At 43.3% G+C, this 25,039-nt stretch overlaps 1 protein-coding gene across 1 annotated transcript in view; it reads left to right on the plus strand.

The window, feature by feature from the left end:
• LOC135205509 (regulator of chromosome condensation-like) overlaps positions 1–25,039 on the plus strand; it is a 117,229-nt gene that overhangs the window by 46,986 nt on the left and 45,204 nt on the right. The window contains exons 4-5 of the mRNA XM_064236245.1: positions 13,540–13,719; positions 14,371–14,596. Of these exons, the coding sequence (XP_064092315.1) occupies positions 13,540–13,719; positions 14,371–14,596 (406 nt within the window). The remainder of the gene's footprint in view (positions 1–13,539; positions 13,720–14,370; positions 14,597–25,039) is intronic.

Raw genomic sequence — 25,039 nt, forward strand, 5'->3', positions numbered from 1 at the left:
TTGCCAAAGAAATCCACGACACATTCCTGTCTCCCAAAAGGGATCCCCACCCTAGATCCAAGGCCGACTTGTTATCATAATCTAGTAGATAAAACTGCAGCAAGATCTCCTTTACAGGATCAGCCTTTTCGCGGAGCTTTTCCTTTACAGGCTCAGCTTTGTCGGGGAGGAAGAAGTAAACCGTATCCTAGACCAAGAACTAACTTGCGACCTACCTATAAGTTCACAGAAAACACCAACCAAGACAACCCCCAAGAAGTGATTTGCCTGTCCTCTGTGCCACAGTTGATACCAGGCTCCTTTTGTTTTGGGAGGAATGGAGCCTCAAAGGGGCGGAACCCTAGGTCGCCCAGGTATTGAAAGAGGTTTATTCAGTTCCTCTCACTGAGAAGCCTCCACTATCATCTTCACCTATAGCATTGACAGTGCACTAACAAAGTTCCGAAAGGTTTTCGGCCCTTTCCTAGGAGGTGGGAGCTCTCTTAACCCCTTCAGCATTGGGACGTACACATGTACGTCTTTTACGGTACAGTAATAAAATACCGGGACGTACGCATGTACGTCTTTCATCCCTCTTGAAAAGCAAAGCGTTTTCATACAATCAACTTACCTGGCAGATATATACATAGCTAAGACTCCGTCGTCCCCGACAGAAATTCAAATTTCGCGCCACTCGCTACAGGTAGGTCAGGTGATCTACCGGCCTGCCCTGGGCGGCAGGACTAGGAACCATTCCCGTTTTCTACTCATATATTTTCTGTCGCCGGTGGTATCAACATCGTTGCTGCCACCTCTTGACTGGAATTCGCTTTTCTAGACAATTGATCATCTTTTTTGGGTTACTTTTGGTGACGTACCTGGATCGTTGTTTTGGCATTCGCTACTGTGGACTGGATTTGGACTTGCTTTTGATTTTTCTTCAAGAATGTCTGATTCAAGTGGTTGTGTGAGAATGTGTGTGAATGTAGGCTGCAAGGTGAGGATACCGAAAGCTTCGGTTGATCCTCACACTGTATGTCGCAAATGTAGGGGTTTTTGATTGTTCTATTTCTAACACCTGTCATGAGTGTGAGAGGTTGAATGTTGAGGAATGGAAGACTCTAACTTCTTACTTGAAGAAGTTAGAAAGGGATAGAGTCAGAAGGGCTGCATCTAAGATTGCGGGTAGTAGTACAAGGCCTATTGAGCCTTTGGATAATTCTAACTCTTCTCTTAATTATGATTCTAATTCTGTATCAGGGCCCTCACTGGCTTTACATTCAGATTCGGCCTCGGAAATTGCTGAACTGAAAGCTACTCTTCACAGGATGAGATCCAAAATGGCTACCATGAAAGGTAAGGACTGTGAAAGTGATTATAGTGAAGTGAGTGTCCCCAGTGTTGTGGAGGGGCGTCTGACCGTCTCTGCGACGCTCCCAGGCCTAGACCTCTTCCAAGCTCCCAAGCCCAGAGGAGAAGGAAAGTCGAAAGCCGTACGGAGGTTGTGGAGAATTCCCCCCGGTCAGGCGTCCCTTCAGCAGGCGCTGTATATAGACAGACTGCTCAGGACCGCTATCGGAAAAGCGTCCTCAGAGAGTGCTTCTCTTCGTCCGCTTCTCCCTCTCCTAAACGAGGGTGGAAGGATTCGGACTTGTCCAGGCCCCTGAAAAGGCACTGGAGAGATCCTGTGTTGGATTCAAGCCCAGAACGCTTTTCGGAAGAAGCGCCTCCTTCCATCAAGAAGGCGAAGAGGGTTTTGACGTCCCATGATGTGGGCAAAACTCCTTCGAGGTCTCCCTCTCCCGTTCAAGAAGACGCAGGAGAGGCTTCCAAGAGGATCATTTTGGCGTGCAGGAACAGCTATCCGCCTTGGTAGGAGTCCTTTCGAAGGATCCTCCTCGTAAGAAAGACGTGAGACTGCCGGTCAAGAAGACTCGTCTTCCTTCTCCCGCCAGGAGTGAGGCTCCTGTGGGACGTGAGTCTTTTGAGATTTACTCGGATAGAGACTCTTTGGACGATTTTGATTCGCCAGACAAGCGCGTCGCGCCAGTCAAGCGCGAGGCGTCCTACAGACGAGAAGCGTCTTCTAGGATTAGAGCGTCAGACAAGCGAGAAACGCTTTACAGGCGCGAGGATATTCCCAGATGGGATACGTCTGCCAGACCAGCAGCTTCAGCCGAGCGCGAGGTAACAACCAGGCGTGAGGATTCAGCCAAGCGCGAGGCGCCAGACAAGCATCTGACATACAAGGATGTGGCACCAGAAAGGCGCGAGACTCCAACCAGGCGCGAGAGCTTTGAGAGGCGCGAGACACCAGTCAGGCGGGCGCGCGGGCGCCAGCCAAGCGCGAGGAGCTCAGCCAGGCGCGAGATGCCAGCCAGGCGCGAGGATCCTGCCAGGCGCGAGGGACAGCCAAGGCGCGAGGAGTCAGCCAGGCGCGAGACGCAGCAGGGCGAGGAGCCAGCAAGTACGAAGAGCCAGCCAAGCATAGGAGCTCTTTACACTCTCTTAGCCCCTCTCCTATTAGGAGTTTGTCTCCCGTAGAGAGAGTTTTTGGACAGGAAGACCCGGAACGGGAAGTGGCCTCTCCTTCTGATCCGATTTTGGAAGAGGACTCAGAGGACGAGACTCACGGCAAAGAAGGGCTGTCTAACTACAAAGTTTTGACAGCTCTCCTCCTCCAGGAATACGGAGATGCATTGATCCCTGCCGCTCCTCCTTCGCCTCGTTCACTTTTTTCATGCTCTAAGACGCCGAAATCGTCGGCTTTCTTGAAGATGAGACCGACGATTTCTATGAAGCTCTTCAATCGCTGGATAGCTGGATGCTAACCAAGAAAGAGCTAGTAAGGACAGTGTTTTTGCATGCCTCCCGCTAGACTGACGGGCAAGAGAGGGATTTTGGTAACCAGACTGGGGAGAATATGGGTCTCACACTCCCAGCTTCAGCTGAAGCTGACTTTTCCAGTCTGGTAGATGCATCCAGGAGACATAGCCTTCACACTGCTAAGATTACTTAGGGTCTTTCAGAGTTGGATCATCTCCTCAAGGGACTTTTTCACATTCTAGAAGTCTTTAACTTCCTAGATTGGTCCCTTGGGGTGATGTCCAAGAAGGCTCATGCCCCTGAAGGGCTAGAGCCGGACGTACTCCTTGCAATTTTGTCCTGTATTGACAAGGCGGTACAGGACGGCTCAGGGAAGTTTCTTCCTTATTTGGAGCAGGTCTCTTGAAGAAGAGATCTGTTTTTAGCGCTTTCTTGACGAAAGCAGTATCCCATTCGCAAAGAGCAGCCTTGTTATTCGCCCCTAGGTCTGATTTTCTGTTCCCTTCACAGTTGGTGAGGGATATTTCCCGATCTCTGACGGAGAAAGCGACACAGGATCTTCTGCAATCTTCCAGGAAGAAGAGACCAGTGATGGTGGGAGAAAAGAAAGGGGTGTCTACTCCTGTTCGGCCCTTTCGAGGAGGCCCTCCCGCTAGAGTTACCGATAAAAGAAAAACGACCGAGAAGAGAGGTCGAGCCTCGTTCCGCCCCTTTAAAAGGGGAAAGTGAAGTGGCGCTCCTCCAAACACCAGTAGGTGCCAGGCTCCGGGGATTTGCGGAAGCCTGGACTCTCATAGACACAGACACTTGGTCGATGTCTGTGCTTCAGAAGGGATACCTCATTCCTTTCCTGGACAATCCTCCCCTGACGGCAACTCCGAGGGAATTGTCCGCCAATTACAAGGACCCTGTGTTGAAAGATACTCTTCAACAAATGGTGGATCAGATGTGGGACAAGAGAGCTATAGAACTAGTGCTGGATCAAAGCTCCCCAGGGTTTTACAATCGTCTTTTCTTGGTTGCGAAAGCCTCGGGGGGCTGGAGACCAGTTCTGGATGTCAGCGCTCTGAACAAGTTTGTTCAGAAACAGAAGTTCTCCATGGAAACCTCTGCTTCAGTCCTTGCGGCTCTTCGCCAAGGGGATTGGATGGTGTCTCTGGATCTCCAGGACGCCTATTTTCACGTCCCGATCCATCCTTCGTCGAAGAAGTACCTCCGTTTCATGACGGGGGGAAGGATCTTCCAATTCAGAGCCTTGTGTTTCGGCCTGTCTACGGCGCCTCAGGTTTTCACGAGCCTTATGAAAAATGTGGCGAGATGGCTTCATCTGAAAGGAATCAGTATTTCTCTGTACCTAGACGACTGGCTTATCAGAGCAAAGTCAGAGAAACAGTGTTTGGAGGACCTGACTGTGACACTAAACCTGATAAAGACCTTAGGATTACTCGTGAACCTCGAGAAGTCCCAAAACTGATCCCAGCCAGAACTTGGTCTATCTGGGGATTCGGATGGATTCTCGGGGTTTTCGAGTATTTCCTTCTCAAGAGAGACTAACGAGAGGTTTAGAAAAAGTCTCTCTCTTCCTAAGGAAGGAACGTACTTCAGCGAGGGAATGGTTGAGCCTGTTAGGGACCCTTTCCTCGCTCGACAGTTCTTTCATCTAGGAAGACTTCATCTCCGTCCTCTTCAGTTCTTCCTCAGAAGTTCGTGGAACATGAAGACAGGACTCCTCTCGGACAGTTTTCCCATTCCAGATCTGATGAAACGCCATTTAGAATGGTGGTTACTCCCACTGAGGGAAAACAAGGGTTCTTCCCTGGAAATACAGAGCCCAAACCTTGTATTGTTTTCCGACGCGTCGGAAAAAGGTGGGGAGCAACTTTGGGAAAGAGAGAGGTGTCAGGCACTTGGAATGCTCTTCAAGTGTCCTGGCACATAAACTGCAAAGAACTGTTGGCTGTACACCTAGCTCTAAAGAGCTTCGAACCGTTAGTGAGCAACAACAAAATAGTACAAGTGAATGCGGACAATACAACCGCTCTTGCATACATTCGGAAGCAAGGAGGTACTCACTCGTATGCCCTTTACGAACTCGCAAGAGACCTGCTGTTGTGGACATCGCAAAGGAACATCTCTCTACTGACGAGGTTCGTTCAGGGAGTAAGGAACGTGAGAGCGGACAGGCTGAGCAGGAGGAACCAGGTCCTTCATACCGAATGGACCCTCCACTCAGACGTTTGCCGCAATCTCTGGTCTCTTTGGGGGACTCCTCATGTCGACCTCTTTGCCACGTTCCTCTCGAAGAGACTGGAAGTCTTCTGTTCAGTAGTGGAAGACCCCAGAGCTCTAGCAGTAGACGCCTTCCTGCTAGATTGGTCTCAGATAGACGTTTACGCATTTCCCCCATTCAAGATTCTGGGGCAAGTGCTCAGGAAGTTTGTGACTTCAAAGGGGACAAGAATGACCCTGATAGCCCCCTTTTGGCCAGCTCTAGAGTGGTTCCCAGAGGTACTGGAGTGGATAGTAGACTTCCCCAGATCCCTTCCACAAAGGAAGGATCTTCTCAGACAACCACACTTCGAGAGGTTTCATCAAAACCTCCCCGCTCTCGCTCTGACTGCCTTTCGACTATCGAAAGACTTGTCAGAGCGAGAGGCTTTTCTAGCAAAGCAGCAAGCTCGATCGCTAGAGCCCGGAGAACTTCCACTATCCGGGTTTACCAATCCAAGTGGGAAGTTTTTAGAAGGTGGTGTAAGTCGAAGAAGTTGTCCTCCTCCAGTACCTCTGTAACAGAAATAGCTGATTTTCTGTTATTTCTGAGAGAAGAATCGCGTCTCTCCGTAGCCACGATAAAGGGCTATAGGAGTATGCTATCGGCCGTCTTTAGGAATAGAGGCCTAGATTTGGGAAACGATAAAGATCTACATGATCTGATTAGGTCTTTTGAGACCAAGAAGTCTAAGATTACTTCTCCCCCTAACTGGAATCTAGACGTAGTGCTGAAGTTCTTGTCTTCAGAGAGATTTGAACCCCTACATTTGGCCTCGTTTCGTGATATAACGAGAAAATGTTTATTTCTTTTGTCACTGGCGACGGCGAAAAGAGTTAGTGAACTGCACGCCCTTAGTGACAAAGTCGGGTTCAATATAGATTCAGCCATCTGTTCCTTCAAGGAATTATTCTTGGCGAAGAATGAAAATCCTTCGAATCCGGCCCTGACGAGAAACTTCGAGGTAAAAGGATTATCGGGTCTCGTCGGCAGGGAACCGGAGAGGTCTCTTTGCCCAGTAAGGGCGTAAAGTTTTACTTACAGAAAAAGAAACAGTTGGGAGGTTCTAGACAAGGTCTTTGGTGCTCAGTGAAGGATCCATCAAGACATATGTCTAAGAATGCTTTAGCCTTTTTTGTCAGGAACGTAATTACGGACGCTCATAAGGCTTGCACGGATGATTCTTTCAAACTCCTGAGAGTAAGAGCTCATGAAGTGAGAGCAGTGGCGACGTCTCTCTCTTTTCAGAGAAATATGTCACTGAAGAATATCTTGGAAGCGACATATTGGAGATGTAATTCTGTGTTTGCTTCTCACTATTTGAAGGACGTGCGTGTGACCTATGAAAAATGTTTTTCCTTAGGTCCTTTTGTGTCTGCGGGCACAATCCTGGGTACAGGAGCTGACAACAATCCTTAATTTTTACTACTTAAGTCTAATAGATATGTTCTAGACTTTCTGCTGAACAAGTGCAGATACCGCACAGGCGGCCAGTCACTTCCGTTCAGTAAGGAACTCTTGTGATATCTTTTAGTAGATGAGTATCTTTTTTTTTGAAAAATTATTGTGTGCGTGTGCAATTTGGTTTGAGTTACGGTTGTTGCGAAGAGTTGGGGATAACTCGGAGCAATTTTTAATACTAACATGGTGGTTAGGATCAGGTGGTCGGGATTGGTTGTGTGCTCCTTAATAAGGTGTGTTGTCATATAAGTGGATCAGCACCCATTGACAAAGTCCTTTCAGGCTCTGCCGAGTAAGTGGATAAGACCCCTTCGGCAGACCCACAAGAATTCTTGGCCATAGATCACATATCTCGCTAAAGTTTCTTGAGGTGATGCAGACTACGGGGCAAACACCCACGAAGTCTACCACCTATCAGGTAGGAACCAAGGTTTTTATTTTATACCTACAACAGATGTTGTTTACCTGTCTATTCCAGTAGTAGCTGTCTCTTACCCTCCACCGAAGGGTGCCAATCAGCTATGTATATATCTGACAGGTAAGTTGATTGTATGAAAATGATATTGTTATAATACAATAAAGTTTCATACATACTTACCTGGCAGATATATACGATTAGGGCCCACCCAGCCTCCCCGCAAGGAGACAGGTGGAAGAGAAAATATATGAGTAGAAAACGGGAATGGTTCCTAGTCCTGCCGCCCAGGGCAGGCCGGTAGATCACCTGACCTACCTGTAGCGAGTGGCGCGAAATTTGAATTTCTGTCGGGGACGACGGAGTCTTAGCTATGTATATATCTGCCAGGTAAGTATGTATGAAACTTTATTGTATTATAACAATATCATATTCTTTAGCTTGGATGGTTTCCAGGCACAGTATTGTGTACGAGAGAGGTGCTGAAGCTCCACCCACAATTCATTCTAACCAATGAGCGTCCGGTGGACGTCGTGACGTCATTTTCATATGGGATATTAGGAGGGGTACTGGCCAACATATACCAGTGCGCCTCAGGCTATTATCTAAGAAGGATGATTACGATTTTGTCCGTAAACCATGTAGATTTGAATTCTAAATCTTTTTCCCTTTTGATTGCAGTTATTTTATGTTTTTTTTTTCAGTATCATGTCAGATGATAGTGTTTTCAGAGTCAGGGTCTGAGTACCTGCCAAATCTATCAGATGATGATTATAGTGATAATTTCTTAGAGGTTGACAGTGACAACGAGTGTTTGGAAGACATTGAACCTCTTGTCGATGAAGGCTGGCGGTTCATAACTGATCCATCTTGTGACTTGCGCCCAGACCCAGCCCCCCCTGATTCACGGAGGGTGGCAATGGGATTCCTGCTTACACACTAGATTTCATCTGCTTACATGATGCATTTTTTTTCCTTTGTTTTGGTGATGTAATTGACAAATTGTGTGAATGGATGAATGCTCGGGCAGAGTAGTACTAAATATTCCTATTTTTTTCAATATTCTTACTATATTTTGTGTAATTTTTTGACAATGGGGTAAAAAATGTTCATTAATATCCATACACACAATGTTTTCACATAAGAATATGAAGGAAAAATATGAATAACATAAAATTTAGTGAGAGCAAGTAATGATTGATACTTGCGGTCGACAGGGGGTCTCATGCGGTATGCAAGCATTGGCAGCAATGCAGCAGGCCAGTGGCGAAGGGGTTAAGAAAGGGAGCAATAGAAGAAGTTTTAAATCACACATCTGAAGGGTTTTACAACTGAATCTTCGTAGTCCCCAACTCATGGGGGTGGGTGGAGACTGGTCCTAGACATCACTTTTTAAACAAGTTTGTGTTGGAGACAAAGTTTCACATGGAAATTAACACCTCGGTAATGTCCTCTCTACAACAGGACAATTGGATGGTTACTCTGGATGTGGAAGATGCCTACTTTCACATCCTGCTTCACCCAGATTCCAAGAAGTTTCTTCTTTTTATCTTCCGAAACAAGGTGTATCAATGTGTTCATGCTCCTCTTGGGAAATGATTACATCTAGATATCAGTGTGTCTGTCTATCTCTACGATTGGCTTCTCCAGTTTCCTTCAGACGAAGTGCACGGAGGACTTAAATAAACTACAACTGACTTAAAAATTGGAATGTGATGGACGAGAAGAAGTCACAATTAGTCCCCACTCAGAGGATTCTATATTTGGGTATGATTCTGGACTCTCAGAATTTTTAGGTTTTTCTCTCCCCCAAAAGAATAGCCTCATGCCTGCGGACAGTCTGCGAGTTCGTCACCCTGAAGGAGTGCTCAGCAGTACAATGGTTGAGCCTGCTGGGGACTCTGACCTTAGTAGTCTTTCATGAGACTCAGGAGACTTCACGTGCCCCCTCTTCAATTATATCTAAAACTGTCATGGTGCAGGAAAAAAAAAAAAAAAAAAACTTGAGGAAGGGAAGTCCCTTTGACCTCTGAACCCTGACCTCAGATTTGACGAAGACGCCTTGGATCTAGGGTGGGGATCCCTTTTGGGAGACAGGAATGTGTCAGGGCTATGGTTGACAAATCAGAAACAATCTTCCTATAAATGTGAAGGAATTAGTATCAGTTTCTCCTGGTCTCCAACACTTCTTACATCTGGTATTGCGGAGGATAGTGGCAGTATATGCAGACAATGCAACAACTCTGACATACATCCCAAAGCAAGGAGGAACTCATTCCTTCTCTCAATATCAGAAAGTGAAGGACCTACTTCTCTGAGCAGAACAGAACCAAGTAACCCTCCTCACCTAGTTCATTCAGGAAAGGATGAATGTCCATGCAGACGAACTAAGCCGATGAAATCGGGTCCTAATGACAAAGTGAATGTTGAATTGCCAAGTCTAAAACTCCCTGTGGAGACTGGGGGAAACCATTGATGGATCTGTTCGCAGCAGTGAAAAAGCACTGCCTGCCTAGGCTTTGCTCTCCATTCCTGGACCCTCTCGCATGGGCGACAGATGCGATGTTGTTAGATTGGTCGGGATGACGTGAATGGGTTCCCTCTATTTGCAGTGATCAGGGAGGTGATCATGAAAAGGTCTCCATGACGCTAGTAGCTTCATTCTGGCCAAGGAAGGAGTGGTGCCCCGACTTGCTTCGACTGCTTGTGGACTTAACAAGACCAAGACTCCTGCCACAAAAGCAGTCACTACTCAAACAGCCACACTTCAGAAGATTTCACAAAGGGTTGTCTGCTTTATCTCTGACAGGCTTCAGACTGTCAGGAAGTTTTTCAGATCAAAAGGCTCTTCAAAACAAGCCTTGGAAGCCGTTGCTGACTATAGACGAGCTTTTACTAACAAGCTCCACCAGTCAAAGTGGAAGGTGTTCAGAAACTTGTGTAGAAGAAATAACGTCTCTTCTGAGACCTCTGCAGCGTAGGTCGGAGACTTTTATGTTCTTCCTGAAGACCTCGAGGTTGCTGTCACCTTCGACCATTAAAGGGTATAGATCAATGTTGAATTCAGTTTTTAGGCACAGAGGCATTGATCTTCATTGGGATCAAAACATATCTAATCTCATTAAATCCTTTGAGCAAGCAATTTATGGTGTTTGGTGAAATCCCCGTCTCGTGCAATGTCGAAGAATACAATTTCATTCTTTTTGAGGAACATGATTATAGGCACACTCAGCTTCAGGAAGATGTGCTCCCCTCCTTCAAGGTGAAGGTGCACGATATCAGAGCAGTCGCCACTTTGCTCGCCTGTAGACGCAACCTATCTGAAACGATTATGCAATTGAAGTTTTGGGGGTGTAAGTCAGTGTTTGCCTCACACTACCACAAAGAGGTAGAAACTGTTTGAAAATTGTTGTACTTTAGGTCCTTTGTCGATAACTGGTACGATGTTTGGTGAAGAAGCACAAGGAGTTACCTGTCCTTGTTCTATCCCCTCACCTTGGTGTAGGGTATTGAGTTTTTGCAAAGCTTCAGTACGGTTTTTAATGTGTAGGTGACAGTGTTATTTTTAATTTCTGGTATATGCCCAGGGCAAGGGCACTTATTTTTTAGTCTTTGATGAGTCATTCGGTGTACTTCCACGACTGCGAAGATCCCACTCATTATGGGCAATCCTTGGCCAAGCTGCCACACCTTTTGCAGGTAAAGGGAGCTCCTACCAAAGGTAGTAATCATCTGCAGTACTTACTACTTACTACTGTCAATTTTGAGTCATTACTGTTAATGCCTTGACTTAGATTTAGTCCATGATTCCTTCCTCCTTCAATGGGGAATCTGCTAATTATAAGTGCTTGGTACATCATGTAAAACTGATATTTTTATAATAAAATGAAATTTTACACAAACTTACCAAGCACTTACATAAGCAGAGCCCTTCCCTCCTCCCCACAGATGGACTTGGCGGCTCAAACAATTGATGGAGTTCGTCAGTTGGTATCGATCATTCCTGAAAGTGGGCAGGTCTTATTCGCCTACAGAAGCGATGGCAGCACCACTGCAAATTTGACATTTTGACTGCCATGGTTAGAAAAGCTTACAGCTTCATTTTTAACTTGTATGTTTTTTCTTAAATGCAATGATTTTATTCAATGGTCATTAGATAAAGTACTCTAATGCCTTTATGAAGGTACAGGCGGCCCGCGGTTAACGCCGCAATCACTCAACGGCGAATCGGTTTTACGGCGGTCGTCAAAAATATTCATTAAGAAAATAAGGAATTTTAAAGGTATCTTTACGGCACAAATTTCAGTTAACAGCGCCGCTAGCGCCGTTGTCTAACGAGTTCATACATATGTAGAAATGCCGTTCAGACCATAAAGGTTATGCAAATTATATTAACAAATTTTATGGAGAGTTATTACGTAGGCATTAGGGTAAAATATATGCCTCTGACGCTGTTCTATGCAAAAAATATCGAGTTACATAAGTGCAAATTTAGCTATGGATGTGTCGATTCATAAATGTTCATGCTTTTGTTTAAAATGTGTATGAAAATGTATTACGTGAAAGGCATTTTTATTTCTGTACAGAAATATGATACAATGGCAGGTTTTGAAACTGCCCTTCACGTTATCAACTACGATGTTTTTTCATGTTCTTTCTTGTAAGCCGCCGCCTGCCGCTCTTCCGAAAATATCGATTTAAAAAAAGTGCAAATTAGCGATTGATGTGTCGATATTATAAATGTTTATGCTTTTATGTTTAAAATGTGTATGAAAATGTACTACGAATAGGGTATTTTTATTTCTGTGCAGAAATATGATAAAAAGGCAGCTTTTGAAACTCCCCTTCAAGTTATCGACTACGATGTTTTTTTTCAAGTTCGTTCTTGTATGCCGCCGTCTGCCGCTCTTCCGAAAGTATCGTTAAAAAAAAAAAAAAAAAAAAAAAAAAAAGTGCAAATTTAGCGATCGATGTGTCGATTTTTCAAATGTTTATGCTTTCATGTTTAAAATGTGTATAAAAATATATTGCGTAAAGGTATTTTAATTTTTGTACAGAAATAAGATACAAATTAAGGCAGCCTTTGTAACTACGCTCCAAATTGTAAGGGGATGGTTTTTCATGTTTGTTCTTGTCCGCCAGTTCCGAAAAATGCAGTGTGTTATTTTATTAATTATGCATCTTTTCCATAAATCCTTTAAAAAGTTATACATTATTTCACTGTATCCAAGAATATTGTATGTATTCTCATATAATTGTATTTTAAAATACTACGGCAAACTTAAGCCCGTATTCCGCGGAGCGTCCAATGTTGTGGTTTGAAATCAGCTGATGAATACGAGTCTGTTTCACCATAACGCAATTCTGAGCGAATGCTCTTGCTTCTAGTTAGCATAAACGAATATCTATATACTTTACTTATATGAGACAAAGTTATTTTTCCATATACAGCGTGTTTTTAGGTAGAAATATTTATTGAATGTCTCGTTGTGAATGTGAACTACTATTTTTTTTCGTTAACAGATTACGTTGGCGGCATGTTTATTGCGTAAAAAATTACATGATTCCGTTCGCAATACGTAATCCTTTATATCATCGTAATACCAACTTTACGTTATTTATCTTATATCGGCGTGAAACCAACAGTAAAATGCGTTCTTTCAAGCACAGTAGTTTTGATTAAAATGATTTTATCCCAATTTTATCTACAGTGGTGTGTGATGGCAGACGTTTACTGCAGTTTTATCCTTGTTGCCGATGTACGATAATAGTCATTAGCAGCTTGAACAGTTTTCTCAGCTTCAGTTATAACTAGGTTTAAATTTAACGTTATATTTCCCGATTGATCTTTAATCTATATTGATCTCTGATCTATAGCGAATAAAGTTATTACATTAAGATATCTCAGTTCTATTCTATACATAACGCCATTTCTAACAAATACGGTAATGTTGCACTGTAGTACGATGATCGAAATACAAGCCAAACAGATGTTATCCAGTTCGGTTGTACTTGTACTTAGAAAAAAAAAATAGTAGTTTCTCGTTCGGTTGTTCATGGCTGTACACGTTCACGCAACGAGTATAACGTTAACACCATACTTTCATCATTCTCTTTTGCTGTTATTGAACTTATGTAACTAGAAGATGGATAAAGTTAGACCATTGTAAATTGATCTCTCATAAAATCGAACTATCGTAAGACTAATGATCGTAACCTGAACACTACAGCTACCTGTACACTGTATAAACTTTATTATATCTTTACATACTTTAGACACCCACATGTACTGTACAGTAAATTCTATAGTACTATACTGCATAAATATAATTTTACTTATTGCGCCGTTGTGGGATTACAGCGCCTTTGACTGGTCTAGAGTTTCGAAAGGTGTGTGGCGGCCGTAGGCTTTAAAATCGCTCAGCGTCGAAAATCGCTTGGCGTCGGTGGCCAGGAACGGAACCCCTGCCGCTAACCGAGGGCCGCCTGTATACCCATTAATTATGAAGGTAAACATACTTGAAGATCTTTTATTGACAAAAAAGAAAATTTAACAATGCATGTGTTAATATTTGTATTATGTTTTCAGGTTCACACTTGGGGTTGTAATGATGAAGGAGCTTTGGGAAGACAAACTACATCAGAGGAAGAAAATTTTGTCAGTGGTACTGTTCAGATTGATGGCACAGTTGTTCAAATTACAGCAGGAGATTGCATCACTGCTGCTGTAACAGATGATGGTCGTTTGTTTGCCTGGGGTTGCTTTAGGGTAATTACATTTTTATTTGGTTCTAATTTTTACTATATCTTGCTTGTTGAGTTATGTTTGAGAGAATTTCTTGTAGATTTGTTTAAGTTTTAAGAACTTCACAGAGGTTGTTAGGTTTATAGAATCCTATTCCGTATGGATGGTGTCTTTAAGAGAATTCAGTTATTCCACAAATTACTATGAGTGATGCGCTTGGAGGTTTTCTCTAATAAGTAGTTATCAACCCTTAGAGGAACTTTCCTGAAGTTGTTACAGTTCAGAGCATTTGCATAAGGACTTATATAAAAGTGTTTTGAGAACTTTTCTAATACGTATGTAGTTATCAAACCCAAGAGAGATGCATTCCTGAAGCTGTTATAGTTTAAAGCTGTGGTTACCCTTTGTATAATGTAGATCTGCAAAAAGCTAATGAACATTTTACAATTGAGATGTTTATGATTGGTCTGATATTTATAGGATTAAATTTGTTTCTAAGATGTCACTTAAGCAAACACTAAATATTCAGATGTGTTTTTGGAGGTCCTGTATGAGTGTGATGCCATCTTTTGAAGAATATCCTTTCTTAAAACTTGACTGATATTGCCAGTGGAATTTTATACTCCGACAACATAATGCAAATGTATGGTGATTTTTTTACTTGATTTATTTTAGGATAATAGTGGTCCATTAGGATTCATAGAAGAAGGTAATATACAGAGGACTCCAAGACAAATTTTAAGTGGTATTCCTGTCACAAAAGTTGCAGCCGGAAATAACCATTTAGCTATACTCACCTATAGTGGCCAAATTTACACTTGTGGATGTGGAGAGTCAGGACAGCTGGGCAGGATTGCTGAAGTGTTTGCACATCGTAATTCTAGAAATAGGAAAGGAATAGGTAAGTTGTCTTTTAGAGTATATTAACAATTTTGACTGAGGCACAAATTATAAAGGCACTTATGGTTTGTTTCTTATAGAGATGTTTTCTTGTTTTTTTCACAAGCCCCACATCTTATAGTTGTGAAAATGTTAATGCAGTGAGAAAGCTGTGCATTATATTGTTCGCTGTATGGTATATCACAACATTAATAGTAATATAAATTTTCATTGGCCCAGACATTCATCTGACTGCACTTCTTCACTGAAGGGGCATGCTGATTTCATAAGGCTCCATTATACAGTGCTTTCATTCTATCCTATGATTGAAGGGATTAACTTGAAATTTTTACCGCTTATTATACAGCTAACACCAGAAAAATACAGATGGGAAAATAATGATATTTGACCTTAAAGTTCATAAATTTTGCAGTTTAGAAAATGTTGAAATTTTTCAAAAATAATATGGCAAAAATAAATTGCACTCAAAAAATAATTTTATAGTTATTATATAAGCTGTAAATTTAACTGACTTTGATTCAGTCATCTTGGAGATTGGAGCATTTATTTTTAAAAAAGTAAGATTGGAATACACTCCCAGAACACCTGAATTAGCCCTGGTCACTGACCAGCCCGAACTATATCCCCACTTACTTACCCATCATTTGAGGAATTTTAATTTACCGTTAGGACCGGCCGGCAGAGCTCTCCCCCTCAATTGCTCTTCGTTTGCTTGTCGGGCAGGATGTATCCTGCTGCAACCGAACATTTTGGTCTTGTAGCTCAACCCTCACAGCTTTGATTGGCTTGTATTTTTTGTTGATGACTTTGGATTGCGCTTTTGGAATTTGCCTACAGTTGAAGACTTGGATTGACTGATTTTGAAAATGGACACACCCCAGAAAGAGCACCTTCACCCATCCCTTCGTAGTCCGCCTCATCTGCCACAACTTCGGAACAGTCCTGCAGCGTTGACGTTGAAGTCCATCTGTCCTGCACAGCCTGCATTACCTGTAGGAAGGTGCAGTGTAATATTAAACAGAGATGTGATGAATGTAGGGACTGGTCTTTAGACCAGATGGGCATCTATCTAAAGCATAGAAAGGCTTTAAGAATAAGTGTAGGCAAACAACAGAACGTAAGAAAGTAGAGGAGGAGAATCTAAAGTCTGTTTTATTTAGGAAGGTAGAAGATAGGTTGTCGAGTATGACAAACCTTTTGGGAAATCTCATGGCTAAGATAATGAAGATAAGGATAATAGCAATAGCATCATAGATACAAATCGTTCTCTTTTAGCTCCCCTGCCTGTTCCAGAACCAACCCTAATGGGTGTTGGGGGTCATGGAGAACCACAGACCCGGAAGGTAGGATATCTGCCGGCTCCCCGGCACAGAGCAGGCAAGTGTTAGCAGCAGATATTCCCGTTTTCCCTAAAGGTTTAAGTTCCAAGGGTGAATTAGCAATAGGTGAGACAGGTGAATTAGCAATAGGTGAGACAGACATTTAGGGATCCTAAGTTAGGTGTGCAGGAAGAGAAGATGCATGGGTGGTTGCCTTCGGGTGCTGGTGTGAGTTCATTTTCGGGCAGGAATGGGTCTCCTTTAGAACCTGCGGAGATTTTGTTTCCTTCCACTAACTTGCCTCATCGTAAGGCTTCCAAGCCATTAGGGGATGCCGTAGTAGAGGCAGTGTCTGGTGGTGATGGTTCTTTGGAGGAGTTGTCTTCATTTAACCTGGCCGAGTATAATGCTGCCTTAGGATTATCTCAAGGTTATAGGGTATTGGTCAGGCAATGTTTCCGCCTTGGATTTCCTAATATCAGAGATCATGTCTTCAGGAATTTCCCTGAGTTTACTATTGAGATGTGTCAGGATTATCAGGGAGGAGGGGATTCAATTTATTTCCTGTCTCAAAAAGATGGCTTCGTCCTCTACTACTTCTACCTTTTTTTCCTTGTTCCCTTGTGTCTCAAGTGCTTCCCTTCATCCTGTACAACCAAAATCCTTTTCTCAGGCTTTATCTCATCTCTCCTTTTTTTGTCATTCCTCAGTTCCTCCTTCGGACTGTCCTCAGGCAACTCCTGCGGGTTCACCTCTGACTGTCCCCTTCTCTTCGGGACAAGCGTTTTCCCAGTCTTCTGGAGTTCCTCGATCTGGAGCACGGAGGCTTCTGTAAGGGTTTGTCCAAACCAGTTGCTAGTGTTGGGTTCATGTAGTGTCAGGTGTAGGTTGGGCTTAATCGGTAGTTTTGGAGGAAGCAGATTTTCTCAGGTCTGCCGGCCTCAGTAGACCGAGTACAGTGGTACCTCAACTTACGAAAGGCTCTACTTACGAAAAACTCGAGATACAAAAGCAAATACGAAAAATTTTACAGCTCTACATACGAAAAGTTTTCAAGATACGAAAGGTTGTTGCTGTAAAGTCCCGAGATTCGCCCAGACCACCGAGAACAATTTTAAAACTCCCGCGCCGCCAACTGAGTAAACTCGTCACCATCCTTCCGCTCTCCCATTGGTTCCTGATGCTAGTCACCCCATAAGGTCCTGCTCTCCTATTGGTCAGCATCTACCCCTTGTGCTTTAAGTATTCTATTGGTAAAAGGATGCTGTAAATTGAAAAACTTATTCATGCAATACATTTAATAAAAAAAAAAAAAATTAGGTAAAGATAGAATAAAGAATAGAAATGAATGGTTATTACACTGTTTGGTAGTTTCAGTAGTTGAAGAGAGATAATGAAAATTTATGGCTTACTGTGTAAAGTGATTGCTTGGCTATCATTCGATACTCGTAAGTGCTGGATGTAAACAGAAGTTTGGAAGCTTTTTTTTGTTTTGTTTATTATAGTTAATGGTTACTTAATAATTATTTGAAATGAGTACATGCAATACATTTAATAAATAAATTGTGAATTAGATATGATAAAATATAAAATAAATCAGACTGCCAACAAATACGTATTTTTTAGAATTCTTCTGTTTTAACATTACGTTACGTATACGTATGTTTCATTATAGCTGTCAGTAACTCGGTATCTCCATTATGTAAAGATAGAATAAAGAATAGAAATGATGGTTATTTACTTGTTTGGTAGTTTCATTAGTTGAAGAGAGATACTAATGAAAATTTATGGCTTACTGTGTGCTAGGAAAAATGATTGCTTGGCGTTCGTTCGGTAATCGGTACTCGTAAGACGGGTAAGAGCTGAATGTAAACAATCGATTGGAAGGTTTTTTTTTTTTGTTTTGTTTGTGTATTATAGTTAATGATTAATTAATAATTATTTGAAATGAGTACATACTGATTATTTATACATTTTATTGGCATATTCTAAGCTTTTAGCTTCTTAGGTTTAGATGTCAGAATCATAGACTAGGCTACAGTAGCAACCGCTAACATAGGCTAGGCTTATTGCTAAGGGACATTTGCTAAAGTCCTAATATATGCAGTAAAAATGGGGTTGAACATTACATGCAGTTGAATATTACTCAAGTATGTACAGTATTTTGCCTTTTTGGAGTCATATTTCTTCCATCGGATCGGCGTCGTAACCCTAGAACATGTGTTTTAGGCCTGGAAATATAATTTACTGGGGTGTTTTTGGAGGGCTTGGAACGGATTAGCCATTTTACATGTAAAATGTGTTCCAAGATACGAAAACCTCATGATACGAAGGCCGCCTCGGAACGGATTAATTTCGTATCTCGAGGTACCACTGTAGTTTCATTGAGCTCACCTGCTAGTGCGGGGTCAGTGGGTATGTCTTCTACCTGTTCAACTTCTGTGGTTGGAGTGCTGGTGGTGGCGCCGAGTGTGACTGCTTCCCACTTCTCTTCTACTATGTCTCTCCCTCAAAGAGGTGGTGTTGGTGTCGGGTCTGTCAGAGGTAAGTACTCTCTCTTCCTCTTTTGATGTTTCTGCTACTGCGGTTTTCCATCCTAACAATACAATGGTCCATTAAGGTTTAGGTGTTGCGGCTTCACCGCTCTAAGGTGTTGGGTCGGTTCATCCGGTGGTTTTGGGCTCAGGGGTTTCGACATTGCATTTGTATGATCCAGGTTTAGTGCGGCCTCTTACGGCAGGTACTGCGGTTACGTCATCTTTCAGAGGTGGGTGGATCCCAGGTATGCGCGGTTCGGGGGTGGCTCACCCTTTTGTTGGCATTGCGAGAGGTTCAAGAGTTACGTCTACACTAACAGAGGATGGAGGTCTTGTGCAACTGTTAGTGGTTGGCTCGTGTGTTACTGCCAGGATTGTAGCGTAATGTACCTAAGGGTACAGGGGTTGTGGGTTCCCCTTCCTTAGGGTTAGGGAGTCTTGGTGTGCATCTTGTCTCTTTTCCTGCTCCATTGCGGTTGGAAGATTTAGATAGGGAGGCCACTTTAGAGGACGAAGATCTGGTTACAGAGGTGGGTTTTTCTCAAGCGGGAGAAAGCGAGTATCAGTGGATGGTGGCCATTTGATCTTTCCGCTGTCGAAAGATACGGAGGAACCATTCCAACCTAACCAGGCTATGTTTGTGTAGTTATACTCAACTACGCCTATAATTGCCCATTTTTCCTGTAAGTTTCCTTGGTTTGGCCGGATGGAGCAGGCATTGAGGGAGGCGGATTGTAAGTTAGCTAAAGTGGTAGGGTCGGGTAGACAGGATATCTCTTTACTTCCCGGTAGGAAGAGTTTGTACAGTCTAGCGGGTAATCCTTCAGCTGGCATAAGACCTCTGAACGAATCTATGGAGCCTCTTCTGTCCAAGGTTCCTTTGGCTTCTAGACTGGTGGGCATCTCGTTGCGCGAAGCAACCATGTTAGAGGACACCTTGCGGAACCAGTCATACCATGTGGATGTTGTTGGGGCTTATTGGGTTCCTGAAGAGAGACGGCTATGTCCCTTCAGATCCGGTCCTCTTTGTTAACCTGATTATATCAGTTTCCATGGGTTTGGCACACCAAGCCAACATTTTTGCAGGGTTTACAGCCTTAATCGACAAGAAGAGAAGGGATTTGTTCTTAAGCCATATTCCGCCCCATTTTCCGGATATCCACAAGCGGGTTCTGTCGAGGGTGCCTCTTGTGCTCTGTGACAGTCTGCAGTGGAATCACAGCAAGCAATGATTCAGGTGGCGGCTCAGGGAACTAGGTCACCTAAAGGTTCCCGAATATCTTCTCCGGGTAAGAGCTCCAGTTCCCGGTCTCCTGTCAGGTCACCTAAGAAGGTGCGATTTTCTGCCAAGGTCTCATCAACAGGTTCTTCCAAACCTTCTTCATCTTAGAAGGTTTGTAAAAAATAGGAGATGTTCCCTTGTCGATGTCAGTAGGAGGTTGTTTGTCCCACTTCGCAGTCATCAGGGGAGAGAGGGGCGTGGAGAGTTGGGTAGTAGAGGTATTAAGGAACGGGTACAGGATCCCTTTTCATTCGGGTCCTCCGCTGTCCAATTCTCCAATTCACCTTCCCAGTTATTCCCCGTCGTCCATCAGGGGAATAGCTTTGGCTTTGGATATTCAGTCCTTGTTGGCTAAAGGAGCGATAGAGCCTACTCCCTCCTCTTGCGGGATTCTACAGCCGAATTTTTGTTACCACCAAGTCAGGAGGGTCTTGGAGACCCGTTATATACCTTTTGGGCCTCACCACCAAGTCAGGAGGGTCTTGGAGACCCGTTATATACCTTTTGGGCCTCAACCGTTTGGTGGTTCCTACCAAATTCCACATGGAAACCTCCCAGTCGGTGCTTAGATCAGTCCCGAGAGACGACTGGATGATTTTGGTGGACCTCAAGAATGCCTATCTCCAGGTTCCAATTCATCAGGAATCTCGTAGGTTCATTCATTTCTCAGGCCCATCAGGGACATTTCAGTTCAAAGTCCTCTGCTTCAGGCTGACCACAGCACCTCAGATGTTTACGAGGTTGGTGTCTCCTTTATCAGCGATTATGCACAGTTAGGGCTTCCAGATGAGGAGGTATCTTGACGATTGGCTTATTCAGGCTTTGTCAAAAGAAGAAGCGATAAGGGCAAGGGATCTTTTGTTACATCTTTGCCGGAACTTAGGTATTCAAATCAATATGGAGAAGAGTTCCCTTTCCCCCTCCCAGGTAAAGACTTACTTAGGCATGATGATTCAGACACGTCCTTTGAGGGCTTTCTCGACTCTAGAATGAGTTCAGGTGATTTTGAGTCATCTGGAAAGCTTCATGTCGGAGGGAGCTCAACCAGTGAGCGAATGACAGAGCTTGCTGGGGGGAATGTCAACCCTCTCCCTTCTGGTCCTGCAGTCTCATCTCTGGATGTGCTCTCTGCAGGCACGTCTCAGGAATCGCTGGGACTTGAGGAAGAGTGCATTGGTAATCTGGGACGATTCCTGCCTAGAGGATCTTCGGTGGTGGTTAGAACTCCATCTGACCACTGGCGTAAGTCTGGTCCTCCCGATTCTGGAGGCATTAGATTGGTTTGCAAGAACTGGTTAAGGGGAAAGCTGTAGCGCTTTTCTTGGACAACACTGCAGCCTTAGCGTACCTCAGGAAAGAGGGGGGAACAAGATCGCCGACACTCAATCTCATAGCGCAGAGGGTGCTTCGTTGGTCCGAGAGCCACAGGGTTTCTCTCCCTCCCCAGTTCATCACAGGGAAGCTCAATGTGTTGGCAGAGGCATTATTCTGGTCGCAGGAGGTTCTCAGAGGCGAGTGGACCTTAGTTCAGGAAGAAGTACAGCTCTTATTGAGGAAATGGCCAGCTACCGTGGATCTGTTCACCACAAGGCTGAACTTTTGGCTGCCATTTACTTCTCACCGGTTGTGGACCCCATGTCCTGCAGGACAGACGCAATGTTACACTCATGGGACAACCTCCAAGTGTACGCTTTTCCTCCTTTCGGAATGATACACCAGGTACTATTAAAACAGGAACAGCGTAAACAGAAATGACTCTGATATCTCTCTTCTGGCCCTAGAGACCTTGGTTCTCGGATCTTCTCGAGATGATGTCGGAGCCCCCCCGTGATCCTCCCAGAAAGGAGGGATCTATTCAGCCAACCACATTTCCATCACTTTCACTAGAACCTTTGCATGCTAAGACTAGATGCCTGGAGACTGTCCAGTGGGCAGGGCGTAGTACAGGCAGTGGCTAGACAGCTGTCTTTCTGCCTAAGAAGATCGACCAGAAGACTGTATCAAGCGAGATTGGCAATATACCGCAACTGGTGTAGGAAGGAAGGGCACAGCATTTCTCGCCCTACCATTGCTAAGGTGGCAGATTTCGTCCTGTTCCTCAGAAAATCAAAGGAGGGTTACTCACTAGGCCCCTTTGTAGCAGCCAATGCGGTCATACGATGATTCTTTCTAAGCGGCAACTGTGGTTTTAGGTATTAGGGATTTATTTGAGATCTTTTGCAGTTTCTTTTAATTAGGCTTTGGTCTTACACGATATACAAACCCTCGGTCCATTACACAAGGAATTACTTTCGGCGTAGCTGGAATTACAGCCGTTAAGTTCTTGAACAAGGTGGTTAGGCAGTAACTACCGTGTGGCAGGTGGGTAGGCCAGCCTGCCCGGATGATAACACTCCACTCTGCCTTCGGCCGTCTTCCGATGAAGACTTGTGTTTGTGAGCTCTTGCTGACTGGCCGTTGATCATTGTCCCGGTATGATCTTTCTTTTTTATTTCTGTTTGTTTAGTATGTATATACAGTGTTTGATATTAATATTAAATTCAATCAATATGCAAACCCACTTTTTGTGATAGCCTTTATAGCCGCCTTTCTACTTTGTGTTAAAGAGTCGATGGCAAAGAATATAGGGCTATGCTAAAATGACAAATTTTTTAATCAATTGTATTTTTCATAACTAACCAACCTGAGGTCTTAACAATAGGATAATTGCCAGCTAGAAATCGGTAAAATTAATTTTAAAAAAATGTTGGTTAATCCAGGAACTATTGGCATTTGTGCACAGGGGACTAGATTTATCTTTAGACAAAGACTTCAGTGATTTAATTAAGTCTTTTGAGACGACCAAAACGGAGAAAACATTGCTGTCTTGGAACCTAGATGTTCTAGAATGGATTTCAGGGCCTCCATGCAAACCCAGTCAATTTTCTTCCCTTAGGGATCTAACGAGGAAAAAGAGTAAACAAGATTCAGGCCCTAGACAAAGATGTGGGGTTCTCACAGGGAGATGCAGTTTCCTCATTCATTTTGGGTTTCTTAGCAAAAAATGAAACACCATCCAATCCTTGTCCTCGCTCTTTCAGTATCAAGTCTCTTACTGACATCCTCGGTCCTTTGGATCAAGAAAGGACTATGTGCCCCGTAAGAGGATTGAAACATTACCTGGAATTAACCAAGAGAATCAAAGGTCTTTCCCGTAACCTCTGGTGCTTGGTCAAGGACCCATCATGTCCTATGTCCAAAAACGCCCTGAAATTTTCTTGAGAAACTTTTCCTGAATCTCACTCAAAGGTTAGATTTTCTTATTTGTAAGGTCAAGGCCCATGAAGTAAGGACAGTAGCCACTTCCATGGCTTTCAGAAATAATGTATCTCTTGCTTCGATTATACAAGCTACATTCTGTATGTAAATAGATATTTGCTAATTTTTATTTCCGTGATGTTGACTGGCATGGTATTGGGACACAAAGAGTAGGAGAATTTACCAGTTTTCTTATTTTAATCACTTTGACAGTGGTTGTCGAGTTTTGGCAAGGTGGGGGGGGGTTGTTACTGTGCACCTGGAGTACCCACCAATCTTCTTTCTATGGATGGCTAATGGTGGTTGTTTTTATTTGGTGTTTGGGTAACTGGTTATTCTGGTCTTGGTGTTGTGTTATTGCCCAGGGCAAGGGCTTGTGTTTTTTGGTAAGCTTTGGCAATCATCATAGCACTCCTTGATTGCAAAGCATCCCACTGAAATAAGAGGCTTTGAATTTTAACCTAGCCTAATCTAGCTTTCTTTACACAAATGTACAATCTACCTGCCTGTACGCATTCTCCGATACCAGTATACTCCAGATAAAACTTTTGAACAACACCACAACAAGACTTACAACCCAAAAACTCTTACTCAACAGAGAGCTCTCTCCTACCAACCAGACAGCACGTGCACGTGTCTCCTTCTCCCCTTGTTATAGTTTACATCCAACAGATGTTGCCCCCATCTTTCTTCTATGACGTCACAACACAGCTTAAATACATTAATAGACACCTTCTAAAATTAACCACATGCTGTGCATACATAGAACGTCCACCATATTTCGACAATGCAGAAAATAATAACAACAAAAATTAATTAATTAACTAAACTGATAAACAATATATAGTCACACTTATCTCTTTCCTCCTCCCCTCCGACTGCTTCCTAACCTAGTCCCCTCTAATTTGCTTCATCCTCCAACTCTTTACTCTCTAAACTCCTGCTTTTATTAATACAGCCACTTGCTCCTTTCCTTTTATCCATCTCACCTTTATTTCCCCAGATTCTATGGTTTCCCTTATTGCTGCAATATCAATTTTTAATCTCTTACTACTTACACCAATACTCGATTTGATGGTGGTCATTAGTGTTTTGCTATAAGTGTTAACCAACGCTTCTAAATTTCACCCTCCTACTACCTCTTCCCACAAATGCTTGAAATATATCAATCCTATAGCCTTCCCAGCACTCAGGGCTTTGGCTTCAGTGGTGGATTTTGCCACTCCTGGATTTCCTGGACTCCCACCATATGGGACCTCTCCTCTTCCCACCTGTCAAGGATTTAATATAACCCAGTTGAGTATGGCCATCTATGTTTCCAAATGAAGCATGTGCATAGGCTTCCCAATAAATCTTTTCTTCTTCCATCTCACTTATTGTAACTTTGCCCATCATGTTCTTAGTTTTTCTCACAATTTTAATAAGCTTCTTGATATCCTGAGTCATTCCTTCTTTAAATGCTATACTTAATTCGCTAACAACGTATGATGTTTCTGGCATGGTATATAGAGACCCAATTCAGCCGTCCTACCACTGGTCTATACCTGGTTAACTTCTTTTGTTCAACGCTCTATTACCCTTATATCTTGTAGCTTCTGGTTCTCTTATATAATTTATATACTCCCACTGATTATAGAAATTATATACTGCCACTGATTAAGGGAAAATCTGTTCTCCTGCTCAATTACTACTCCTATATACTTAAACCTTTTACTTTCTTGTTCTACTTGCAATTTACCTTTGAAAGGGAAATTGCAAGTAGGAGAACAAGAAAGCGTTGGTTAACCCTTTAACGCCGATTGGATGTATTAAACGTCGACGAAAATTGTCTGTCGTGTGCCGATTGGACGTATGGTACGTCGACGAAAGAAAAGTTTTATAAAAATTTGCTGGAAAAATAGTTATAGGCCTACTAGGCAAAAACTTTTGAATCATGCGCCTTGGGGGATGCTGGGAGCTCATGGATCAAGGCGTTGTTTTGTTTACGATCGTTACCCAGGCGCGCAAGC

Source organism: Macrobrachium nipponense, chromosome 24 (genome assembly GCF_015104395.2).
Source record: "Macrobrachium nipponense isolate FS-2020 chromosome 24, ASM1510439v2, whole genome shotgun sequence".
Classification (NCBI taxonomy): Eukaryota; Metazoa; Arthropoda; class Malacostraca; order Decapoda; family Palaemonidae; genus Macrobrachium; species Macrobrachium nipponense.